The 22,146-nt window shown below is 50.0% G+C and overlaps 1 protein-coding gene across 1 annotated transcript; it reads right to left on the reverse strand.

Annotated features, from left to right (window-relative positions):
* Positions 1–12,707: 12,707 nt before the first annotated feature.
* On the reverse strand, positions 12,708–17,133 carry LOC110324489 (alpha-1-antitrypsin 1-3). Its single transcript, XM_029541122.1, has 4 exons — positions 16,483–17,133; positions 14,775–15,045; positions 13,756–13,906; positions 12,708–12,986 (listed from the first exon to the last, which is right to left on the reverse strand). Exons 1-4 carry the CDS (start codon positions 17,108–17,110, stop codon positions 12,795–12,797), a joined length of 1,242 nt encoding a protein of 413 aa, XP_029396982.1. The 5' UTR covers positions 17,111–17,133; the 3' UTR covers positions 12,708–12,794.
* Between the last annotated feature and the right edge of the window lie 5,013 nt (positions 17,134–22,146).

Raw genomic sequence — 22,146 nt, forward strand, 5'->3', positions numbered from 1 at the left:
TCCCTCCCTCCTTCCCTTCCCTCCCTCCCTCCCTCCCTCCCTCTTTCCTTTCCTTCCTTTCTTCCTTTAATGCTATCTGGGGATTACTGCTGATCATGAGCCTATGACATAGCCCTGGGGGTTTAGCCATTTACAACCATTACATCTGGGCCATCTTGCTCTCTTCCTTTTTAAAAATGGCTTTAATATGGTTCAGAACAAATAAGTAACTTGCTTAAGTGCACAAAGCAGATTAGGATGAACTGGGACCAGACAGGCCTGTAGCTTCTGATCATGTGCTCTGTGTGCTGCTAGAGAAGTTCCCTGTGGTACTGATGTGTACTACACAACCTGACAAGGTAGGCTTGACATGAATAATAGACCAAAGGGGGCAAATCTGACAGTGGCTGAGAGCCGAGGAAACTGCAAACCCATATTACAACAGGATACCACCCCAACCCAAGTGGACCCACAAGACTGATCCTTTGCTTTATTTTAACAGTATCTCTGTGTCATTAGCTTTGCGAGATTGCCTCTCCCATCATATGTCTGACGCCATGCCACATCTGTAGCTTCCATATAAGGACAGAAATGGAGAGTAAACTTTTTTCCCCGGAAAATTCAGAGCCATGTATAGAACTCGCCTCTTCTGCACCTCCCCCCTTGGACAATCCTACCCTCCGCTGAGGTATCCATTGAATGAGCTCTCCAAAGGCCTGGTGAGAAGATGTTACCTTCCTCAGAAGCCCATGCTGCTCCTGAATGTGTGATTGAAATCTAATAAACTTCTTCCCACCTTCCCTCCCTACCTTGTCTCATCTCCGAATCCTTTGTTAGAGACTAAAATCTGGAAACTCTAGGCCACAGGCTCATTCAGCTCCTTCTGTTCCCAGTCTCTCCAATTCCCTCTTTTGAGCCCAGGATGTGGACTGCTACTCACAGCTGGGCACAGAGAACAGCAGGCCCCTCTTCCTGGTAGTGTAAATGGAATAACTGCAAAGGTGTCATGAAGAACACTAAGATACAACCTCAGGGCAGTTCATGGGGGAAGGGGGGTTGTGGGTTTAGCAAACTGCCAACAGTTAGGACTAACCAGGGCCGATGAACCCAAAAGAAAAAGAGGGGACAGAGGGGGGCAGCTATACCAAGAGTTAGTGTTCCCTTGAGGTTTGGGAGTTCTCACTTGGAACATCAAGGTGTGCGTCCTTGTGGAGGAAAGTGAGCTTAAAGGAAGAAGGACAAGGACCCAGACCGCACTCTGTAATTTACCTCTGAAAATCCAGAGCTGAAAGACTCCTTTCTCCTGTAAGGTAGTTGGAGGAGTACATGTTCATAGAAGGAGTCACAAAGCCCATGGTTGGGTCTCTGGCTCAGAATGGCTAACCCTAAGGAGAATCCCGAAACAGGTCATGTGCCTAGCAGGAGGTAAGCTTGCCCAAGGTAACTTCTTGTCTCTCTAAGCAGGGAAGAGAAAAAGGCAAGAGATCCAAGACCAGAAGCCAGTCACCATCCCAGTCCTTCCCAGCACACACTGTGGGCCTACTGTGTGCTGAGACATATAAAGCGAGGCCTTTGTTCTCTTGACCTTGTCCATCATAGCTGAGCTGGGTGCCTTGATTCCCCATGTATGAGTGGGATATGGAGATGCAGGCTGGCAATGCCCACCCTGAGGACTCAAGAGGAGGAAGGTGAAGGACTTACTGTGTAGAGTTTGCTGAGGCCATCAGCAAGGTTACAGGCTGGGTGTGTAACACTGGCTGGCACCGAAGGTCTTTCCCTGGACACTTACAAGCCGATTTCAGGGGAAGGGAGGTGGTAGGGACTCTCGGGGAGAGCCTGGGGCTGATTGTGGGGCTGGCCATGGGACTGTGCCATGCACAGCTATAACCTGAGGGCCTGCCTGGCTGTTGTTTCAGTCAACCAATGAGAGCCACGAGACCTGAAAGTGAAGTGGAAGGTATTGTCATAGAAACTGTGGCTCAGAGAAGGCAGTAGGTACACATTGTACCCAATCTGACAGGAGACAAGAAATTTAGAAGAAAAAGACTTATGTTATTAAATTATTGAAACAACAGACCCTAAATATTTGGTTTCCCAGGAATTCCATGTTGGGTCAAGGAAGTCTGGATGGCAGGCAGCCACAGTGGTAGGGACTTACCTTCCCAGATGAGATCTCACACAATTCCGATAACTTGGGCTGACACAGTATATTTCCTGGCATGTGTTGTGTAGTATCTTACTTAGTTTTGCTGTGAAGAAACACGAAGGCAACGGCCACTCCTATGAAGTAAACCATTTCATCGGTGCTGGCTGGCAGCTTCAGAAGTTTAGTCCATTGTCATCGTGGCAGGGTGCATGGTGGCACGCAGCCAGGCATGGTGCCAGAGAAGGAGCCGGGAGTTCTACATCTGGATCTGCAGGTAACACTGGGCCTGGCTTGGGCTCTTGAAACCTCAAAGTCCATCCCAAGTGATATGCTTCTTCTGAGAAGCCCACACCTGTTAATCCTCTTCAGGTAGTGCCACTGCCCAGTAACCAGGCATTTCAATCTGTGAGACGACGGTGGCCATTCCCATTCAAACCACCACACAGCTACAATATCTCCTATAGAATTCTGAACATTGTCACAGAAAAGACCCCGAGCAACTGGGACGCTTTTCCTCCTTGGTTTGACAAAACCGTAGTAAGTCCATTTCCCTTTGTCAGTTTGAGACCTAGTGTCTTTAAGACAAGACTCTAAGGGTTCTGTATAACAACTATAACAGATTCCTGTTGGAAGGGAACCCATAACTAACGGATTCCCTGGCTGGGATGAAAGGTGGGTTCTCATTCTGTACCCCTCCCCTTTCCAAAGGACCCGACTTTCCCTGACTTTCACCCTGAGTAAGACATTTGAGTGCTCTGGTTCCCAGTTGGTGAAGCTGGTTGGGAAGGATTAGGAGGTGTGGCCTCACTGGAGGAGACCTGTCAATGGAGGTGGGCTATGAGGTGTCAAAAGTCCAAGCCACTGCAGTTCCCTCCCCATCCCCACCTCTGCTTCTGTCTTCCATTTGTGCATCAGATGTAAGCTCTCAGCTACTGGTCCAGTGCCATGCATACATGTCTTTCTGCCTGCTGTCATGCTTTCCACAGTAATAATGGTCATCCACTCACCCCCCAAAACTGTGAGCAAGCCCACAATTAAATGCTTTCTTCTATAGCTTGCCTTGGCAATAAAAAAGGAAAGAAGAAACTTCTCAAACCTTTCTGTCTTTTAATTATTTAATCATCTGAGAAAATGATCCTATGCCATCTTCCCAGATGACATCAGGATAGACTTGGTATTTTCCATGGTTTGACAGATCATAGTAGAGAGCCCCTGGGCACCCTTGTCTCTCTGTCTCAAATGTCCCTCATGGAACCCTCAAAGTCTTCATAAAGACAACCCCCACTCAAAGACCAACGTGTATCAACCTTCCCCAGTAGGTAGCAGATGCCAAAGTTATCCAACAGAAAGCCAACGTTGCTCAAAGGGGCTTCCTTTGAGATGAGAGCTGCCAGACAGCTTAGGGGTTCGGCAAAATGGAAGAGGCTTAGGTGAACTCTAACAAGTCTACAAAATGGTTTAAAAATAACTCGGGCAGCTCAAAGGAGCCTGCAAACGGAAGGATGACAAACCTGAGGTGCCTGAAGTAAGAAGAAAGTTACCAAAGGTCAAACTTTGAGAGTGTAAAAGAAAGCTTAAGTTCTTACTTCTTGATTTCCCTATGTTAGAGGTGGGAAAACTGTGGAAGCCTGCTGAAGTGGAAAGTCAAGAAAGATCCCCTCAGGTGCCATCACTTCGGTAGCTGTGTGGCACCTTCCGGGTCTTAACCTCTCCATCTGGGGTAAACCTGGTGTGAGCAGCTGGCACCCAAAATGTGTGCCTTTTCCTGATTAGCTTGGGAATCCTTAGCTTTAGAGCTGGAACCTGATAATCCTAACAAGCTAGGTGTGCCCACTCATCCCCAGTAGGCCAATCACACAGCTGGGTATTATTGAAAAGCCAAGAGATTTATTTCTTTGGGATCCACACTAGAAAAGGGAATGGAAACCCAGAGATGGTCTTCCTGACCCTAGCTCAGCAGGGTCCTGAAATGAGGATTTGGTTAAGCAAAGAAGCCTGGGTCAATCTATGGCCCCACCCTTTATCCCTATGACCTCACCCATTATACTTGTCTCAGTTCCCTCTTGTAGGGCAATGTGATAAGTTCTTAGAACTGTAGAAAATCTTTTCCTGGGAGACAGGTTACCTCCATCCCCCACCTAGCTATTCCCAGGACAGAAGTGACCTTTCCTTCCCCTAGCAGGTGAAATCCCTGGGGAAATTCCAGTTTCCTGGACCCATTGTCTCAAAAGTTTGTGCCTCTTCTAACCACAGAAGAGAGAGACACATGGATCTCTTTGGAGTATTTTCTTGCCTGACTGGGTAGATTAAAATCTACCCAAATAATAAAGCTGGCATGTGGTAGTACCTGTTTTGTGCCCACAGAATGAAGGGATTAGGGGGTTTTGTTGTTGTTCATTTTTGATATTGTCTTTTGCTTGTGAGGGCAGGGAGGCTCAGGAAAGACCCACATCTTGTCTAACATCCCACAAAGTATCTTATTGAGGGTTTCTAGTGTTGTGATAAAACACCATGACTAAAAGTAACTTGGGGAGGTGTCTTAGGGTTTTTATTGTTGTGAAGAGATGCCATGACTGTGACAACTCTTATTTTAAAAATTTAATTGGAGTGGCTTCCAGTTTCAGAGGTTTAGTCCATTATCATCATGGCAGGAAGCATGGCCGACTGCTGGCAGGCTTGGTGCTGGAGTAGGACCTGAGAATTTTACATCTGGATCTACAAGCAGCAGGGAGTGACAAGGACACAATTCCTCCAACAAGACTGCAACTACCCCAACCAGGCCACACCTTCTTGGAGTGCCACTTCCTATGGGCCTATGAGGGCCATTTTCATTCAAACCTTCACAGGAGGAAACGGTTTATTCAGCTTACAGTTCCACATCACAGCCCATCACTGAGGTAGCTCAAGGCAGGAACTCAAGCTAGGAATCTGAAAGCAGGAGATGATGCAGAGGGCTGCTGCTTACTGGCTTGCTTCACATGGCTTGCTCAACTCTATCACGGTACCCAGGACCACCTGCCCAAGGGTGGCACCACCCACAGAGGTAACGAACCAAAAACCAGTCACCTGCAGACATACTCACAGACCAATCTGATAGAGTCTCTTTCTTAGTTAAGACCCCTCCTCTCACATATGGCTAACTTGTGTTGATCTGGCAAAAGCTACCAGGACACAAAGCCATACCACAGGCCCTGCACGCAGACCAGGGGCTGGCCCTTTGTGGTGACAGGCACCGATGCCCCTGAGAATGGCATTCTCTAAAGCTTGTCTTCTCGCCAACTACTCTCCTCACTCGCAACTTCCCACCGACAACAAAAAGGAAAATGGCTACCTGGTTCCCTGCTTGGAGAATTATTGTTCCTGAAAGAATATGACCTGGAAAGAATTAGGAGAACAGGGCAGCCCATCGGGTCTTGTTTCTGAAGTGCTGCGAGCAGTGAGAAGAGTAGGCTATGGGAGCATGGGGAGGCATGGAGAAGCCAGTAGTCAACCTAGCAAGGCAACCAAGACTCAGGGAGGATTCTCCTCCACATCCCCCTCATCATCATCATCATCACTTGTCTCCTCCAATTCTTCCTCCCCTCCCTTTTCTTCCTCCCCTCTCATACACTCTTTCTCTGTCTTTCTTCTAAGATTCCCACGTGGGGGGTACATGGAGGTGGGGGTGGGGTGCTCCCTCTACTTGAAACATTCGACCTGTGACTCCCTGAGGTGTGCACAGGCCACAGCTGCAGATCTCCCTCCTGGCAGGAGGCAGGCTCCGGTGTGCAGTAACACCCACCTTAGAGTCTGCACTTCTCAAGACAATGTCCCTGTCTTCCAGCTCAGGCCCTGACCTCCCTCCCCCTCCCCCTGAGCAGATGAGTTCATCAGCTTCTTCACACATCTCCTGAACAGGCTGGTTCATACTTTGGTCTCTGGATATATGAGTCTGGGGTGGGGGGCAGGGAGGTGGGGGGCAGGGGGCAGGGGGCAGGGGGGTTGTCTCCTGTTTCCTTCTTGATCTTCTAGACTAGCCTTTCTTGTTTGGTGGCCTCTCTGGCTCTTCGTCCTTTTTTAAACACCCACTCACTACTTCATGCCCAGGCCTCTGCATCATTTCTTCAGTGGTAAAGAAGTGCTTTTTACTCTCAGACTAGAGCCCCAGTGGGTTGTGTCTTCATTCCTTGAAGACATGATGTCTCTGTGTGTGGGGAAAGGGTCTTTGAAAAGAAAAGGCTAAACTTTAGAATCTTACCATGGGAAGGTTGCTGAACTGGTGTCCAAATGCTTCATAGAGAGAGAGAAAGCTGTCGACCCACAGAGAGTGACAGGGCCACTAGGTACCTGCCTGAGGATGAGAGCGGACAGAATGACTCCATAACTAATGACTCTGAGGACCAGAGTCATTATATATTTTGACTTGGACCCAATAATAATTTCTGGCCTGTGTCTTGAGAACTGTGGCAGAGTAAGTTTCCATTCAAAGACACCAAGGTTGTGATATCTGGGACAGTAGCCCAAGGGCTCTGCGGCAGGGCCCTCAGCATGGCCCCATCTCTACCATCATTTCCATGTGTTGATCCAGCTTGGTGAACAATCTTCCTGTGCATCCCTGGACTCAACCCTGTGTGCACAGCAGAAACGAAGATGGCGCAGACCACCCCAAACACAGCGACATCCCACAGAATATCATGATGTGGGGGACCTCTGTGCTGACACTTGCTAGTGAGGATACCAAGGTTGTAGGAGGGGCAAGGGCATGCTACGGTCAAGTGGGACAGGGATCCTGGGCTGCCTGGTGGGGTTGTGACTAAGTGTGAGCTCAGTCTAAGTCCACTGGCTTTCCCAGCACTGATTATGGACACTGCAGAGTTGACTAATGCCAAAGGGCCAACTTGGAGGCAGGGTACAGACTGGCAAGATTGTGCATTCTGCTTGGGGCATGGGGCAGCCCAGGGTTAGTCTTCTTGTGAGGGAACTAAGTCCAAGGGAGATGTGACAATCACACGTCACCCTGGACTGACACCTGGAAATGGTGGTGGAAATGGAGCCATTGCTTCAGGTCCTACCTCAGTAGACTCAGGTGACTGCCTCAAGGGTCCATGAACTTGGTGGCTGAGCGGGAGGCACATCTGTTGGGCTCTTGTGTTCTTCCACATCTCTGGTGTTCATGCAGTGATTGATACAGGAAGTTCCCTTAGGTATCAGTTTCTCCCTTGTTGCTAAAACAAAAGGCTGACAAAAGACTGAAAGGAAGGAAGAAGGGAGAGAAGGAGGGAAGAAGGGAGGGAGGGAAGGAGGGAGGGAGTGGGAAGGAAGGAAGAAAGGGAGGGAGGGAGGAAGGGAGGGATATAGGCCTTTACTTTAGCTCAGTTTGAGGAGCTGCATCCTAAGGATAGTATGACTGTAGGGCCCTGAGGTGCCTGGTCACACTGCATACATAACCAGGATGCTGAGAGCTAAATATGCTGTGCTGAGACCACTCCCTCCTTTTACAGTCCAGAGTCTCACAGAGTTAAGGGAGAGTTAGAGAGACGTCAATAGACAAGGAAAGTGGAAGTGGACTTCCTAAGATGGTAGCCTCTTGTCAAAAAATGTTTTGAGGAGAAACAGCAGGAGGTACAGGAGCAAGAATCTAAACAGGACAAGAAGGGGAGAAGGGAGGACCCGGGGGCACCATGAAGCCCCCAAGTTACTGCCTGTTTAGTGGATCTCCAGGCTTGGTTTCTCATAGCAGTTGTTTCTCCTTTTCTGTGGCTTGGTCTTCTGTCTTTCCCAGCGGTTCAATTCCTTTTTCATGGCAAGGACTGAACTCTGCAGTCTCCTAGGCCACCACCCTCACCCTTTTTATAGAAAAGTGCCACCTACATTTAGGCAGGACTTCCCATCTCAGCTAACCTAATCTAGGACCTCCCTGACTGACAGGCTCAGGATCACTCCAAGGTGACTCTAGATCCTGTCAAGTTGACAAAATAAACCTGTCACGCATCAAAAACAAACTCTATTATGATACTAAATCCATGTATTCTGGGAGTCCTAGCTGAGGGAATAGGCAAGGTGGTTTTCCTTACTGCACATCTCTGATTTTGTTTGTTCTGTGTGCTCTCTTTGTCAGTAGCATGCTGGAATTTAGATCTATTCTCATCTCTAAACGTTTCATGAATTCGGGCCCCTCTGTTCTCAGATAATGTACATTGGTGCTGGCAGAGTGCCTTTGACCTCTCATAGTAAAGGTGCCTGGGTAGCTAGGGATCAGGACATCTGCCCTCCCTCAGTGTAAACTCTGTGGTGACTGCCCCCGCCTGGCCTCCGCACTGCCAGGCTGTTCTGAGGAACCCCTTATGGCAGGCTGTCCTTGCCTACCCTTGTTTATGTGAGCGTGCATGTCAGAGGCCAGTATTGAGTGATGCCCTCTATTCCTGTTCATCTTATTTTGCTGAAATGGTCTCTCCCTGAACCCGTAGCTCACTAATTAAGCCAGCAAGCCCCAGGGATATGTCTACCTCTGTAGTGCTGGGATTGTACCACACCTTGCTTGTAGACAAGTGCTGGGAGCTCAGGCCCTCACCATCTTACACAGAGTGTCTCACTGTCTCCCCAGCCGCTCTCAGCATCAGTTTCAGAGCCCTGCCATCATCTGGGTGTTGGTTAGTATGTGCAGATGCCCTCGAGCGGCTCTAATGAATCCTGACTGTGCAGTCATCACAGGCTGGACTGTACTTCAGCCACAAGGAACCCGGGCCTCAGTGACTGAATCCAGCTGAGGTTGAGTTCTTTATCCCTTCACTTGCCCCATGTAGGAGGAGCCAAGGTGCCATCCTGGTGGCACAGAGATGGGCTGAGGGAAGGTCTCCTTTCCCTCTGCTCCTGCCTTAGAATGTCTCGGTACCGTTCCTCTCATGGCTCTTCAAGTGACAGTGTGACACTGTCAGTGACATGTAAGACCAAGAAGTGCCTCTCTGGGGACCTTCTCTGCTTCTGGTGTCTCTTGGCCTTGGCCAGTACCGGCCACTAGAGACAAAGTAGAAAACTGGTACCACCGAGCTTAGTTTGTGATCGTACTGACTTCAGAATGACTAATTTATGCCTGTAGAGAGTGGAGCTTCTAGACTCAGGCTGGCTGAGCTAGTGGCATGTGCTTGCCTCATGGGATGAGACTGCCTCTCCAATGCACCAGAATCCAGAGAGATTCCGGACCTCAGGGAAGCACCAAAGAGTAGACAGCAATACATTTACAAATGAGAACTCAGAGACACAGAGAAGTTGAAAAGCCTGCTGCAGGTAATGCAAACATCATAATGCTGTAGTGTGTCTCCTGACCTGGCTATTTCTGTGTCCTTGATGGTGAGGGAGCTCGCCCCAGGAGAGGAGGCCATTCTCTGAGCCCTGTACCAGGAGCCACGAAGTGGCCTCTAAAAATCTAGTTTTTACTATAAGGAGCTGCTGGCAAGGGGTTGTTTACTGCACTCCTGGTAAACCAGACAAGGACAGCAACAACCATGCCCTGCCTGCAGGGTGCCCCTGAGAGCTGGCGGCAGGTGTTTGCTGTAGCTTATTTCTCAGGGCTCTCAAAGGAGTGTGAGTTGTATGCAGACCCCATGCCAAGTTCCGTACTGACTGATACCCACAACCTTAGTGCGTCACTTCTTCAGGGTGAACTGATCCTTAGGCTTCTGGCCCCAGGATGGGACATAGGTCTGTGCTTATATTTGGACAAATGTCCGTCACTAGCTTTGTACACTATTAATGAAAAAATTATGGGTTTGGCCTGAGCTCCTACAATAAGCTCTAGCACAGTGGAACAGACCCAAATGGTATTGGTTACCATAAATAAAATAAAACTGAACACAAGGGGGGAATTTCAGAGCCCACTGGCTTCTCCTGAAAACTGGAAATTCCAGCTCATCTGGATCATCATGGGAAAAGCATCCCCCACTGATTTAGCTAGGAACCTTGCCTCCCTCCCTCCTCCTCAAGGGGTCCTGAAGCAGCCTGTCAGACAGAGCCACACCACACAGAGTTAGCGCATGTAAGGCCATTATTGTGTCACCACACAATAGATCATGTAAGGCCATTATTGTCTCTGCTTCTATGCTTCCATCTCACCTGTCCTGGAGTTGAGGGCGTCCCTGCCTGTGGAGGAACAAGCCTAGAATACCTAGTCCCTCACAGACACTCTGCTGGTAGCTCCAATTGGGCCAGAGTAATTGAGGTAGCTGGACCAGCATGCAGCTGGTAGGTGGGATGCTGGGTGGATGGGGTGTGAGGACAGCGGGCAGCCAGACCTGGGACTAGAAGACCCGCATCCTGGGCTACACAGAGCAGCTCAGTTAACCTGTGGCTCTGGGGGTCAGAAAACAGCCGGCAACGTAGACAGCTAGGAGTAGGAGCTGCGCTGTTTCCCTGGAAGTTGGGGTGGTTATTGCAGGAAGATGCCCTGGTGTGGCTCCCAGGGTGTGGAGGGACTAGATCCGTGTGCAGCCAGCAGTGAAAGGCGCTGTTGAGGTTTCTAGGAGCCAGTGCCTCCCAGGAAACTGGTTTTTCTCCTTACTAGTTACATGACTTAGCAGGAGGGAAACAGCCTCCTAGAACCTCATTGTCCTCATCTTCAGATTGGGTGAATGGGAGCACATCCCGTCTGCAGCCAGCATGTCGGTGTAGCCATCACAGGACCCCACCTGAGTAAAAAGCTGGGGTGTCAGCCTGACTTGCAGCCAGTCAGAAAGGTGAGCAACAAAGCCGCTCCCGCCCCCGGCCTGCTCTCATGGTCTTAGGGGAGCATTTCCCCAACCAGAACCTCCTGTCAGTTCAAATTCTGATCGTCAGGGATGTTCTGAAAGGTTCCGAGACATTTCCCAACTTCAGTCAGGACACACAGCAGGGACCTCAGAATACAGATCACCAGGCCTTCAGGGTTCAAATCCTTCCTGGAGGTGATTGCTAGAGTTTGTGTCATCAGAAGCAACTGAGGAGGTTGGAACCCCTGAGGTGAATATGCCCTTTGTTCAGACAACAGTCAGGACCCAGCAACAGGCTAAACCATATGAAGCTGCATGGATGTGGCCTCTTACACTCACAGGGAGCTCTGAGACTCCGGCTTTGCTTATTTGTCCATTCTTGATCTGATAGTAGCCAATAGGATTCCTAAATCAGCCTAGGATGGGCAGGATATTCCCCAAATAGGAGCATTCTGGTAGAGTCAGGCAGCAGGTCCACTCTGCTCCATCCAATGGACTTACGGATGTTGCAGTCATTGGGGTTGCCTGGCCTGGTGACCAGGATGGCTTTCAAGACAGCCTCCTGCTGCAGCTATAGAGATGTGACAGATAAGGGAGGAGCTGGGGCATGGACGTTCCTGAGAGACAGAAGTGATCATGGAGAAAACCTGGGTTTTCCTTGTGATGGCCGTTTGGAGCCACCCACAGACCTTGGTCCTATAACTGAAGATGAAGATGGGGGACATGGAGAAAATAGAACCAGGCCTGCTATGCCTGTGCACTTGAGACCCAGAGATGCCCACCCTGCTCACTGAGAGAGGGGCTGCTTCTGGAGATGTGTGAGTCCCTCTCCTAAACACCTGGGCAGACAGAAACAACAAGGAGCAGGTTGGGGTCCTGCTCCTGCTCTATGGAGGACGGGCTCAGTTGTGTAGTGGCTTGTTTTGTCCTGAAACATTCTCCTCTGGAGGGAGATGTGGGAGGATCCTATATGACAGCAGAGAAAAAGGCCCAGGAAACCTATAAAAAGTATGGGGTAGGTCCTTCCTGACCTACAAGCCCCTCCCTGACCACATGAAAGCGGTAACCAATAGCTGGGGAAAGAAACGTCTTCTGCCAAGTTGTTCAGGATACTCCCAGGATGCACCTATCATGAGCTGTCACTCACGCGAGGGGTGGGCTTTTCAGTGATGCAGCTGCACTTGAGCCATCTAAATTACCCCCAGTAAACTCATTGGTTCACCATGCTAGACTTGAATGCAGTGATACCATTGGTACCCTGTCTGGGGCGAGCAGATGCTTGTTCACACCTTCCTGGGAAAAGTCATACAGCACCCTTCGCCAACAATCTCCCCTAGCCATTCTCAGAAAATTGTAGGTAAGAAGGAGGGGCCAGCCATGGTGAGGTGACATGTTGGAATGGGAGGGGATGTGACCCTGCCTTGATGGAATAAGAAGATGGCAAAGCTGACAGCTGGCCTCTGAACTGGCAGCTCTGAGAGCCCATGGGGGTCACCAGGGGCTGTGGCCCCACTGGCAGTTGGAGGGATGCCAGCCTGGGGCAGAGGACAGAGGAAAAGAAGTCACTAGAGGGCATGGGCTCCTGCTGGACCTTGAGTCTTTGAGCATGAACCATGTGGTCCTCTCCATTTTCCAGATATGACAGATTTTTTTTTTTTTTTTTTTTTTTTTAGAGCAGGTGGTTCCAGGACCAGAGTCTGTGCTCTCAGTCACAGTTTTCTACCCACAACCTATTTGCATGGCTGGAGGAGACATCAAGACACACTGTGACCTCAAGTCCACAACAAACTCAGGGCATAAAGACACACACACACACACACACACACACACACACACACAAAAACCCCCACAGAGTTAAGGACTTGCTGTAGCATCAGGCACGGGCCAGGGCAGCCTATGTTTAATGGAAGGGAACCCAATTCAGAAGGAAGGGTGACTTCTTAAGGTGGTCATTTACGTGTGGGATCCACCACTTTTCCCACAAAGAGGGGGCTCTGACTGTGTGTTTCAAATATTATGAAAATGAAAGGGTGGTTGAAGTTCACGGTAGGGGGCATAGACATGGGAACGGCTCCAAGTACTGTGGTTCCTGCAGCTTCTGTTCCTTGCTCATCAATGGTCAGCACAGCCTTATGCACAGCCTGTGGAGAGAGAAGCAGGGGCCAGTTGCAGGTGAGGTGATTACCATTCCTGGCCGGAGCCAGGGAGGACTTCACTAGGGAGTGTCTCCCTCCATCTCTTCCTGCTCCTCCCCCAGACCCCTTTCACGGTGGCCACCTAAGAACTCTCCTCCTCTCCCAGTCTTCTCCTGCCTTGGTCCACTCCCCTCTGGTCTCCCTTCCCGATTCCATCTCTCATGGCCTGGGATGCAGCTCAGAGCTTCAGAGAGAGGAACTTCACGTCCTCTACGCAAGTGTCCCTGTCCGGTGTTTAGCTGTGAGCAACATTGTGACAAGGTTTTGAGGACGACCTTTGATGTCCAAACTCTTAAGAATATTCTGCCCATTCTGAACTGCCTTTAATTTCTCTGAAGTCATCCTTTCAAATGGATGTTTCACTAATAGCTCTAAGTATCAGGAATGGGTGATTCCTGAGCACTCTGAGGTCGGCAGGCCTAAACCTCTGTGTGAACATAGGTAACCTGAGTCCAAAAGTCAAGTTCTCCAGATAATGATGAAACCAACGATTGGGGCAGCAGCTCAGGGAAGGGCCCATAATTCCATCTGCATAAGAAGACCCTCCCAGCTGACATCTGACCACGCCCTATCTTTCTGACAGTCCTCAGAAAGAGCTTAGCCTGGAATCTCTCTGCATCCTTTTCTTCCCCCCAGCCCAGCCTTGCTCTGAACTACCCCCACATCCTGTGCTGTCCTACAGTCACCCAGAACATCAGGACATTGCCATGGTCACCTTGCTGAGCTTCAGGGGAGCATTCTCCTCTGTGATTCTGGAGAGGTCAGCCCCATTGTTGAAGACCCGGGTGATGCCCAGTGGACTCATGAGCGTCTTCAAGTCATAGCTTCCAGAGATGGACAGTTTGGGGAAGTGGATCTCGGCTAACCTGGTGGGCAGGTAAGAGTTAAAATTATAGGGGTTTCATGGGATTTCTGGGTTCTGTCAAGACCCACCCAGTTGTGGAATTGTTTCTGGCTGGTTCTCACACTGAACGTGCCACTACCCCCAGCAGGACATGAAACCATCTTCACGTGCTTCCCTTTTCCAGCAGAAGAGAAGGTGAAATCAGTGGATTTCAAAGCTCAAGCTCCTGGAAACCCCTGAAATGCCACCTCCTCCAAGAAGCCCTCCAGGCAGATTCAGGGTGTTTACAGGGAGCCAAGCCTCACTATGCCCTGATGGGTTTGGTCAATCCCTCCTCTAGAGCAAGGAATCCCCCTTGGATCTGATTCTCTCAGGGGAGCTAGGGTCAGTGCAGCTGAGTGACATTCCCCTCACCCTTACAGGGCTGAAGGCTAAAACTACAGGGCAAGAAAAGGGCCCAGTAGGATCTGACCAGCCCCTCAGGATGTGGTACCCACTCTGGTCTCAGCCTTCTCTTGCTTCCCTGCACTTTTATAGGTTTTAGACCTAATCGGAGGCCTGGCCAGGAAGCAAGGATACAGCCTCTGCCCACACTTAACCTCAGGACTGCCAGATGTTCCCTGTAGCTCACGGTTTCTCACGGGCAGCAGAGCCCAGACTCAGGGTGCACAGGTCCTCTGATCTGTGGAGCACCCTCTAGGACAGCTGGGTCCTGGAGACTAGCAGCCCCACTGAGGACTGACGGGAACAGAGCCTTGCCCTGCAAACTTGCCCAGAGGTCTCTATTTCTGGCCTATACACTTAGCTGAGGCCTTGGATTAGAGTCCACCCTCTGCAAGCGCTCTCTGTCCTTTGGGCCACTCAGAGAAGGTCTCTGTCTGAGGCGTCACCTTGTGCGCCTGCTTAGCAGGAACTTAGAGATGAGCTCCTTGTTGAGAGTTTGCTCCAGATGCTGCATCTTGCCATCATCGGGCAGGAGGAAGACAGCAGTGGCGTTGCCCAGGTAATCCATCAGCACCACCCAGCTGGACAGCGTGGTGCAATAGTGCACGTCAAACATGCTCGTGAGGGTCATCATGGGCACCTTCACCGTGGTGGACTCGTCCACGTGGAAGTCAGCGTCTGCAGTGTGCTCGGGATCGAATGGCTTCTTCCACTTGCCTGAAGAGGGGAGAGTAAGAGGAGACCTTAGCCAATGAGGTGGTGACACAGGCCGTTGACTTTTCATGTGCACAGGTCGGGGGTCACTACTAGCCTTCTAGGCTGTCCAGGCACTTTGATGAGGGTAACTCAGGATCACAGAAGCTGAGAGCTACCATCCCCCTTGTGCCTAGAAAATATCTTACGTAATTGTTAGATGCTTATAGAAAGGTGACTTGGGCTTATAAATGGAATTCCTGACAATTCTATTTGTTAGCTTCTTATCAGGAGTGGCACACTCATTGGCAATTCAGTCATCACTCAGGACAAATGTGTTTGGCACCTCAAGCCCCTTTCTACATCCAAGGGTTCAGTGCAGAAGCCTATCTGTTGTATAAGACCATCACCATCAAGAATACTGGAGTAGGTGGGGACTTTGGGGAGCCACCAACAAGAATCCATCTCAGATGGCTTAGAGTCTCAGAGACACATCAACAAGGCCACTAGAGTGGGAGAGGCTCTCAGGGACCTGTCACCAAGGTCATTAGAGTGGACACAGGTCTCAGGGACCCATCTCTGAAGCTGTCAGAGTAGGCTGGGTTCTCAGGGACCCAAGATCACCAAGATCAAGGCTTCCAGCGAGAGAAGGACAGCAGGAACCCTAACCTCGCCTTCCTTTTGGATAGGAATTGGTGAAGGGGTTGGGGAGGAGTTGACACCTGCACTTGTTACAGAAGTGCTGGGATTTGAGCTGTGCTGGCCTGATATTCTCCTCCACGGGACTCTGTTGGTGGCAAGGGAGTCACAAAGGCCAGAGCAGCTTCTGCCTTTGACTCCAGTCTCTGGGGAGTCTTGACCTAATGACTTCCAGGCTGGAGGCCATGCTTGGGATGTTAGCTGATCAGGTGCTTATGTCCCGTGCACTGGGTAACACCCCCAATTCTCTCATCCCCACACAGCAGTCAGCTAGCTTTGTCCCTTGAAATATGGACAGTCACACCCCAAACAGGTAAAATGGCTGGTCCAATATCAAGGCTAATAGATTGTAGTAGCCAGATTTGAGCCAATGTTTCCAGAGATCATCATGGTGGTATGCGACAGAAGTGAAGATCAAGTACACTCCATGGAATGGCACTCACTTCAGACCATCACAACCAGGATGGTTGGTTCTGAAGCTGGGGAAGGACTGCACGTTCTACAACTCTCCTTTGTAGGGGAGGTGAACATTAGGACAACAAAGGCCCTAATTAGTCCTTCAAAGGAGTCAGTGGACTTGTTGTTTGAAGCCAATTCCTAAGCTTAATTGATAATTGGAAAAATGTCAGAGTTTACACATCAGGGAGTAGGGAACGTGATGGGGCAATACCACAGCCTGGAGTGAGAGCTCAGAAACCGGTCCTCGAGAATATGGATGGGTGTCTCCATGGACGCCAGCTCAAACTGGTTACACCATCTTACCTTTAAAGAAAATGTAATTCGCCAGGGCGAAAACTGTGTCTTTGTCCAGGTCTTTCACCGCATCAACTATCTTCCCCTGGGTTCCCTTCTCCACAAAATCATTAATCGCTTTCATGGCCTCCTCTGACTCTGCAAAGTTGACGGAGAAGGCTTCTGAGTGGTAATGGGTCTTGGCCTCTTCCACAAACTTCTCTCCCAGCTTCAGTTTATTGTCGACAAAGAGGCCATTGCCCGAGCTCAGCTGCAGCTCACTGTTTGGCTTGTTGAGGGTTTGGAGGAGGTGTTGGAAGGCCTTGTGGATGTCAGCCTCTGATACTTGTGTGAGGTTGAAGCGCAGGCCCTCTAGAATCTGCGTGTGAGTGTCACCCTTGCTCCCTAGGGAGAGCATAGCAAAGGCTGTGGCAATGCTCACTGGGGAGAAGAAGATGTTGGAAGTGTTGGACTGATGGACCAGCTCCCTGTATAGGCTGAAGGCGAAGTCTCCCAGGTTTGTAGCGATCTCATGAGAGGCTGGGGACTGATCCTTCTGGGAAGTGTCTGTCTCCTGGACACTCTCAGCCAGAAAGCTGGGGACCAGGCAACACAGGCCTGCCAGAAGCACTAGACCCCATGAGATGGAGGGAGTCATTTTCCTGCAAGACACAGAAAGAGATGCAAGGTCAGGGCTGTGGTGACTCCTATAAGCTACCACTTGACACAATATAAAAGTAACCATGGTGGTCTAGTAACAGCCACTGTGCCCAGCCTAGATTAAGCATTGTTCTGAACTGCTATCTTTGATGAAAAAAAAAAAAGATTTAAAAAACGGAGACAGTTCTGTGGCTAAAGCACTTGCTAGGCAAGTGTGAGGATAGGAGTTTAGTTGTTGAGAACCCACATAAGATAGTGACATAGTAGCCACCTACAATCCCAGCATAGGGGAGGGGGGAGTAAGGGACAGGACATCCATGAGACAAGTGGGTTGGCTTTGCTAGCCAGAATCTCAGAGAAGCTCTGTGAGAAGTTCAATGAGAGACACTACTTTGATGAATGAGGTGGAAAGTGGTTGAGGAAAACATCCAACATTAACTTGAAGCCTTTGTATACACAGGCACTTGTGTGTGTTTGCACATACTTATTCACACATCATACACATGCACGTGTGAAAACAAAGTGAGATCAGATAGGATACTCTCCATCTGTCCAGTGCTGTCCTGAGCCCTCACATGTGTGAACTCCCAGGGTCCTGCAGGGAAGCCGTTACTGCCCTTCAGTTTGCTGGGAAGGGAGATGTTAAGCTGCGCACTCCAAGTTAACAAGTGACAGCATAGCAGACCGATGTGGCACCGATGGGTGGTCCAGCTCCTCACCAATTCCCTCAACAGTTCAGCTTCCACCTGAAATGGTCTTGAAGCACAGCTCCCCAACCCATTTTGTAGGGAAAAAACCAAGGCACCGGGTGAGAAGTGGTCTTGTCAGTAATTACAAGAGGAACTCTGTGGTCTGCATTAACAATCACTTGAAGCTGGAGGAATCCATGGGAGGGTGCTACTGCTGTCTCTGGTCTCCAGGGAGAGCATGCTGATGTAGTGGTGATCCTTACAGGACAGGAGATAAATGTTGGTGAGCTGGGCACACAGGGAAGTCTAAGGTTGTGAAGAACTAACCAGGTGGGTCGGAGAGATGGCTCAGCAGGTAGGGACACTTGGTGCTCTAGAAGAGGGGTTGCAGTTGATTCTCAGGACCTCCGATAACAAGTACAACCATCTGGAACTGGTTTCAGGGCATCTACAGCCTTCCTCTCGCCTCCTTAGGCAATACACACAGGCGTGTGCATGCACACGCGCGCGCACACACACACACACATACACACACATGCACGCACACAGTGCACTTCCATACATGCAGGCAGAACACTCATACACATAAGATAAAAATAAATGCATAGAGGAGGAGGAAGAGGAATGCAGGCACTGTCCACACTCAGCCCTCACAAGGAACCTCAGTCCCTAGTGGCTTTCCCTGAAAGAGGGACTGCCTCTGCTCTGCTCTGTAATCCCAACCCGAGGCGGGGCTGACCTCATCTCTGGCAGCCCACCTGACATCTTGCCACTGCTCCTGTCTCCGTTCTGGATGAGCAGAAGTTAGCGCCTCTGCTTTACTATGGGATATGTGTGTGGTGGGGAGATCTATTCATCACAGCCCCAAGTTCTAACCCAGGCTCTGTCACTCCCCAGCTGAGTGAGCCAGGACAAGTGATTTGATCCTTGTCTTCCCTCTCCTACAAGGTGGGCCTGGGAGAACTCAGGGCGTTCCGTCTCTGCCGCATCAGATCTTCCATGGACAAGCTCTCAAAGGGCAATCTTGGGGATGGGCGGGTGGCAGATGCTGCAAGCTCAGAGGCCGGAAAAAGGGTCAGAGAAGGGCAACGTGTTGCGTTGCTGAAGTGAAGCAAGACTTGAGTTGCATCAGAGAGGGAAAACTCTACCTGCCTACAGCCAAAATCAAGACCACACCCCCAGCCCCAGCCTCCCTGGTTCTACAGAATTCTCTTTACTCTGACATGCCACAGGCTACTAGTCTGCAACCCCATGCTCTCATCATAGTTGGGGAAACTGAGGCCGCATCTATGAAGAATCTATGTGGGCCATACCACATAGTTTGCTATTAGTTCAATAATGAAATCACCATCCCTTTTATTGTATTCTTTTGAGATAATCTCATATGTCCCAGGCTAGCCTTAAACTCACTATGTAGATGAGGATGGCCCTGAACATCCGATCCTTCTGCTTCTACTTCTAGAGTGTTGGGATGACAGGTGTGTACCACCATGACCTCTTTATGTAGCTCTGGGCTTCATGTGTCCTGTGTGAACACTCTACCAAGAGAGCCACACTCCCTAGGCCCATAGCTAGAATTATCATCTTAATACAATGAAACCCTCAAGTCTGGGATCTGCAAACCTGAAGGGGGAAAGTTGAAGACAAGAAATATTGAATTTTGCCTGCCCTTGACCTGTAAAAAGTATCTTTTCAACGTTATAGCACAACAAAGCACAGACGTCTCTCTAGTTATCACCGTGCTTCCTGCCTTTGACTGTATAATCTGGAGAGCTGAACATGGATGGCACAGTACATGTCGATGTTTTCATAAACAGGCTGGTATGTGAGGGCTGGAGACGACACTGAATTTAGTTCTGTATATTTCCATTCCTGATGTTTTTGCTACTTCTTGTTTGGATTTTGGCGAGCCCCGTGGAAATTCCCCACCTTCGTCAGGAGGCTGGGCCTTCACAGGGTGGCAAGAAAACATACCCAAGCGACCTCAGGCCAGAGGCTGACAGCAAGGCAGAGATCTTCCTGTGTCCATCTCCCCCCGGGCTGGGGTTGATTACAAAAGCACACTGCCTCCACTCGGCTTGTGACTTGGATTCTAAGGAACAAACTCTGGTCCTCATACTTGGGTGTTAAGCATTGCACTGAATGAACTATCGTCCCAGACATTGGACTTTGTGCCAAGGATCTCTGCTTAGCAGGGAGGGGGTGAGTGGGGGTGAGATGACATGCTCTGTTTGGGGGTTACTGAGCCTTGGGGAGGGAAGGTCAGCACAGAGAAGGAGAGGGGCCCTGCTAGGGTGGTCACACTCTCTTCCATCTTTCCCTTTTCCTCCTTCAATGGTGAAGGGGCTGAGGCCTGGAGAGACACCCTCCCCGCCCTCATCCCTGACTGACACAGCAATATACTTGGGTCTCAGACTTGAGAAAGTTAGGGCTGGATTAAATTGTTGAGAAGAAATAACTTAAGTGTGTGTGTGTGTGTGGGGGGGGGTATTTTGGCTGCAGTTTGAGGGGATACGGTGCTTTCTGGTAGAAAGGCATGCTGGCAGCCCCAGCCCAAAGCAGTTGCTGACTCTCACCTCAGAGGGTGAGGAAACGGGAGGGAAGGCCAGAGCTCAGCTCACTGCCTCCTTTTCCTTTTGTCTGGGACTCCCACCCATGGGATGGAGCACCCACATTTGGAGCAGGTTTACAATCTCAGTTAATCCTCTTTGAGAAAGGCCCTTAGTGTTGAGCTACCGCCCTAAGCATTTCTTAATCAGATCATGATGGCAGTGGATTTGAACTGTCACAGGCCCCGACTCTGGTCTCAAGTGTCCAGGCAGGTACATTTTGCATCCCATCCTGTTCCTTCAGATCTCAGGGTCCTGAGCCCTGCTTTCTCCCTGCTGACCCACTATGACCTCCAGGTCCCTGAGCCAGGGAAGACAGACAGACAACTGGAGAGGAGGAAGAAGCTTAAAATCCTGTGCTGTAGGGACGGATGCCCAAAAGCTGGAGATCACACATGGTGAAATTACGAGCAACACAAGCAGACCCAGAGAATCAACTGTAGCAGGCCACAGTCTGTGGGAGCCCAGCTGTGCCACTTATTGCCAGTGACCCCAGGGCAAATGACCTCATCTCTTTAAGCCTCCTATCTGCACAGAGGAGTCTTCTGAAGAATGGGGCGCGGCAGGAACAAAGTCACGATTAACTAGCACAGACAGAAGGTCTCCTGCTAGACAATGCCAGCCCTGGGTCAGGTGCATGTCCCATCACCCCTCATGTGTACCGCCCAATAGCAGTCAGGCACTATGCAAACACAAGCATGAACTGCAGTCCTTCTGGACATGCTCACAAAATGTGTTTTATACCCCAGTTCATCTAACTTTCCCTTCACATTAGTTCCATTTTATGGGGAGAAAAACTGAGGTCCAGACAGGCTAAGCCACCTTCTCAACCCCACAGAACCAGTTGGAAAAAGAGCTGGTGTTCAATCCCACACAGTTTAGTTCTAGGTTCTAGCCCTTTTCTATGTACAAAATTGAAGCCAGAAGACTGGAAATAGATGGCAGAGGGTGGCTACTGAGGCTCCACTCCATACTTGTGCTAAAATGACAGGTCCAAGGCCAGATTGCTGCTCTCTGTGTGACCCTACACCCCTTACTTTTGGAATGTCAGTTACTGGAGGAAGATTGAGTGGTTCAGAGAGCCAGTTGCAGAGCTCCCAGAAGCACCCCTCATTAGCCTCCTCCGGCTTTTTCGGGATATTTGTATCCTTGGAATCTGGCTGCCTCGCTCTTGCTTACATTACAAAAACAGCAGGATGATAAGCCAAACCAATCTCCATAGAGCAAGGCGGGCCAGAGGGAAGGGATGAAGCTCTTCTGCCTAATAGAGCAGTGAGGTTAGCAGCTATCCAAGGCTACAGCCCAGAGGGGAAGATGTCTCAGTCAGCAAGGTCAGGAGCCTGGAGTCTGGAGCAGCTGCCTCAGTCTGAATGGTGGGCTGTGTATGGTTGGGACAAACTATTATCCTCTCTGTTCCTCATCTCCTCATCTGTAAAATGGGAATAAGCCAGTAGGCTCCTCCTTGAGGGGTTGTGGAGCTGAAATATTACATGAGTGCCTTGCTTAGAGATGGGACACCTTAGCATGCTCACTCAGGAAGTTGGCTCAAGCCAAGTCTCTCTCTCTCTTCTCTCTCTCTCTCTCTCTCTCTCTCTCTCTCTCTCTCTCTCTCTCTCTCTCTCACACACACACACACACACACAGATTTCACAGGTCACTATGCTTGGGACAGTCACCGTGATCTACAGGCTGAGGTCCTAGTATGTGCATCTTGGCTGTAGCTTGAGAGCCACAGC

Source organism: Mus pahari, chromosome 7, assembly GCF_900095145.1.
Source record: "Mus pahari chromosome 7, PAHARI_EIJ_v1.1, whole genome shotgun sequence".
NCBI classification, from domain to species: domain Eukaryota; kingdom Metazoa; phylum Chordata; class Mammalia; order Rodentia; family Muridae; genus Mus; species Mus pahari.

Bases quoted from the DNA above. Each gene is read 5' to 3' on its own strand.
- LOC110324489 (XM_029541122.1), bottom strand. From the start codon at position 17,110: ATGACTCCCTCCATCTCATGGGGTCTAGTGCTTCTGGCAGGCCTGTGT. The intron at 15,046-16,482 runs GTAAGATGGTGT...TCCCCTCTTCAG, and splicing joins GAATTACATTTTCTTTAAAG to GCAAGTGGAAGAAGCCATTC. The intron at 13,907-14,774 runs GTGACGCCTCAG...CCTGCCCACCAG, and splicing joins CTGCTAAGCAGGCGCACAAG to GTTAGCCGAGATCCACTTCC.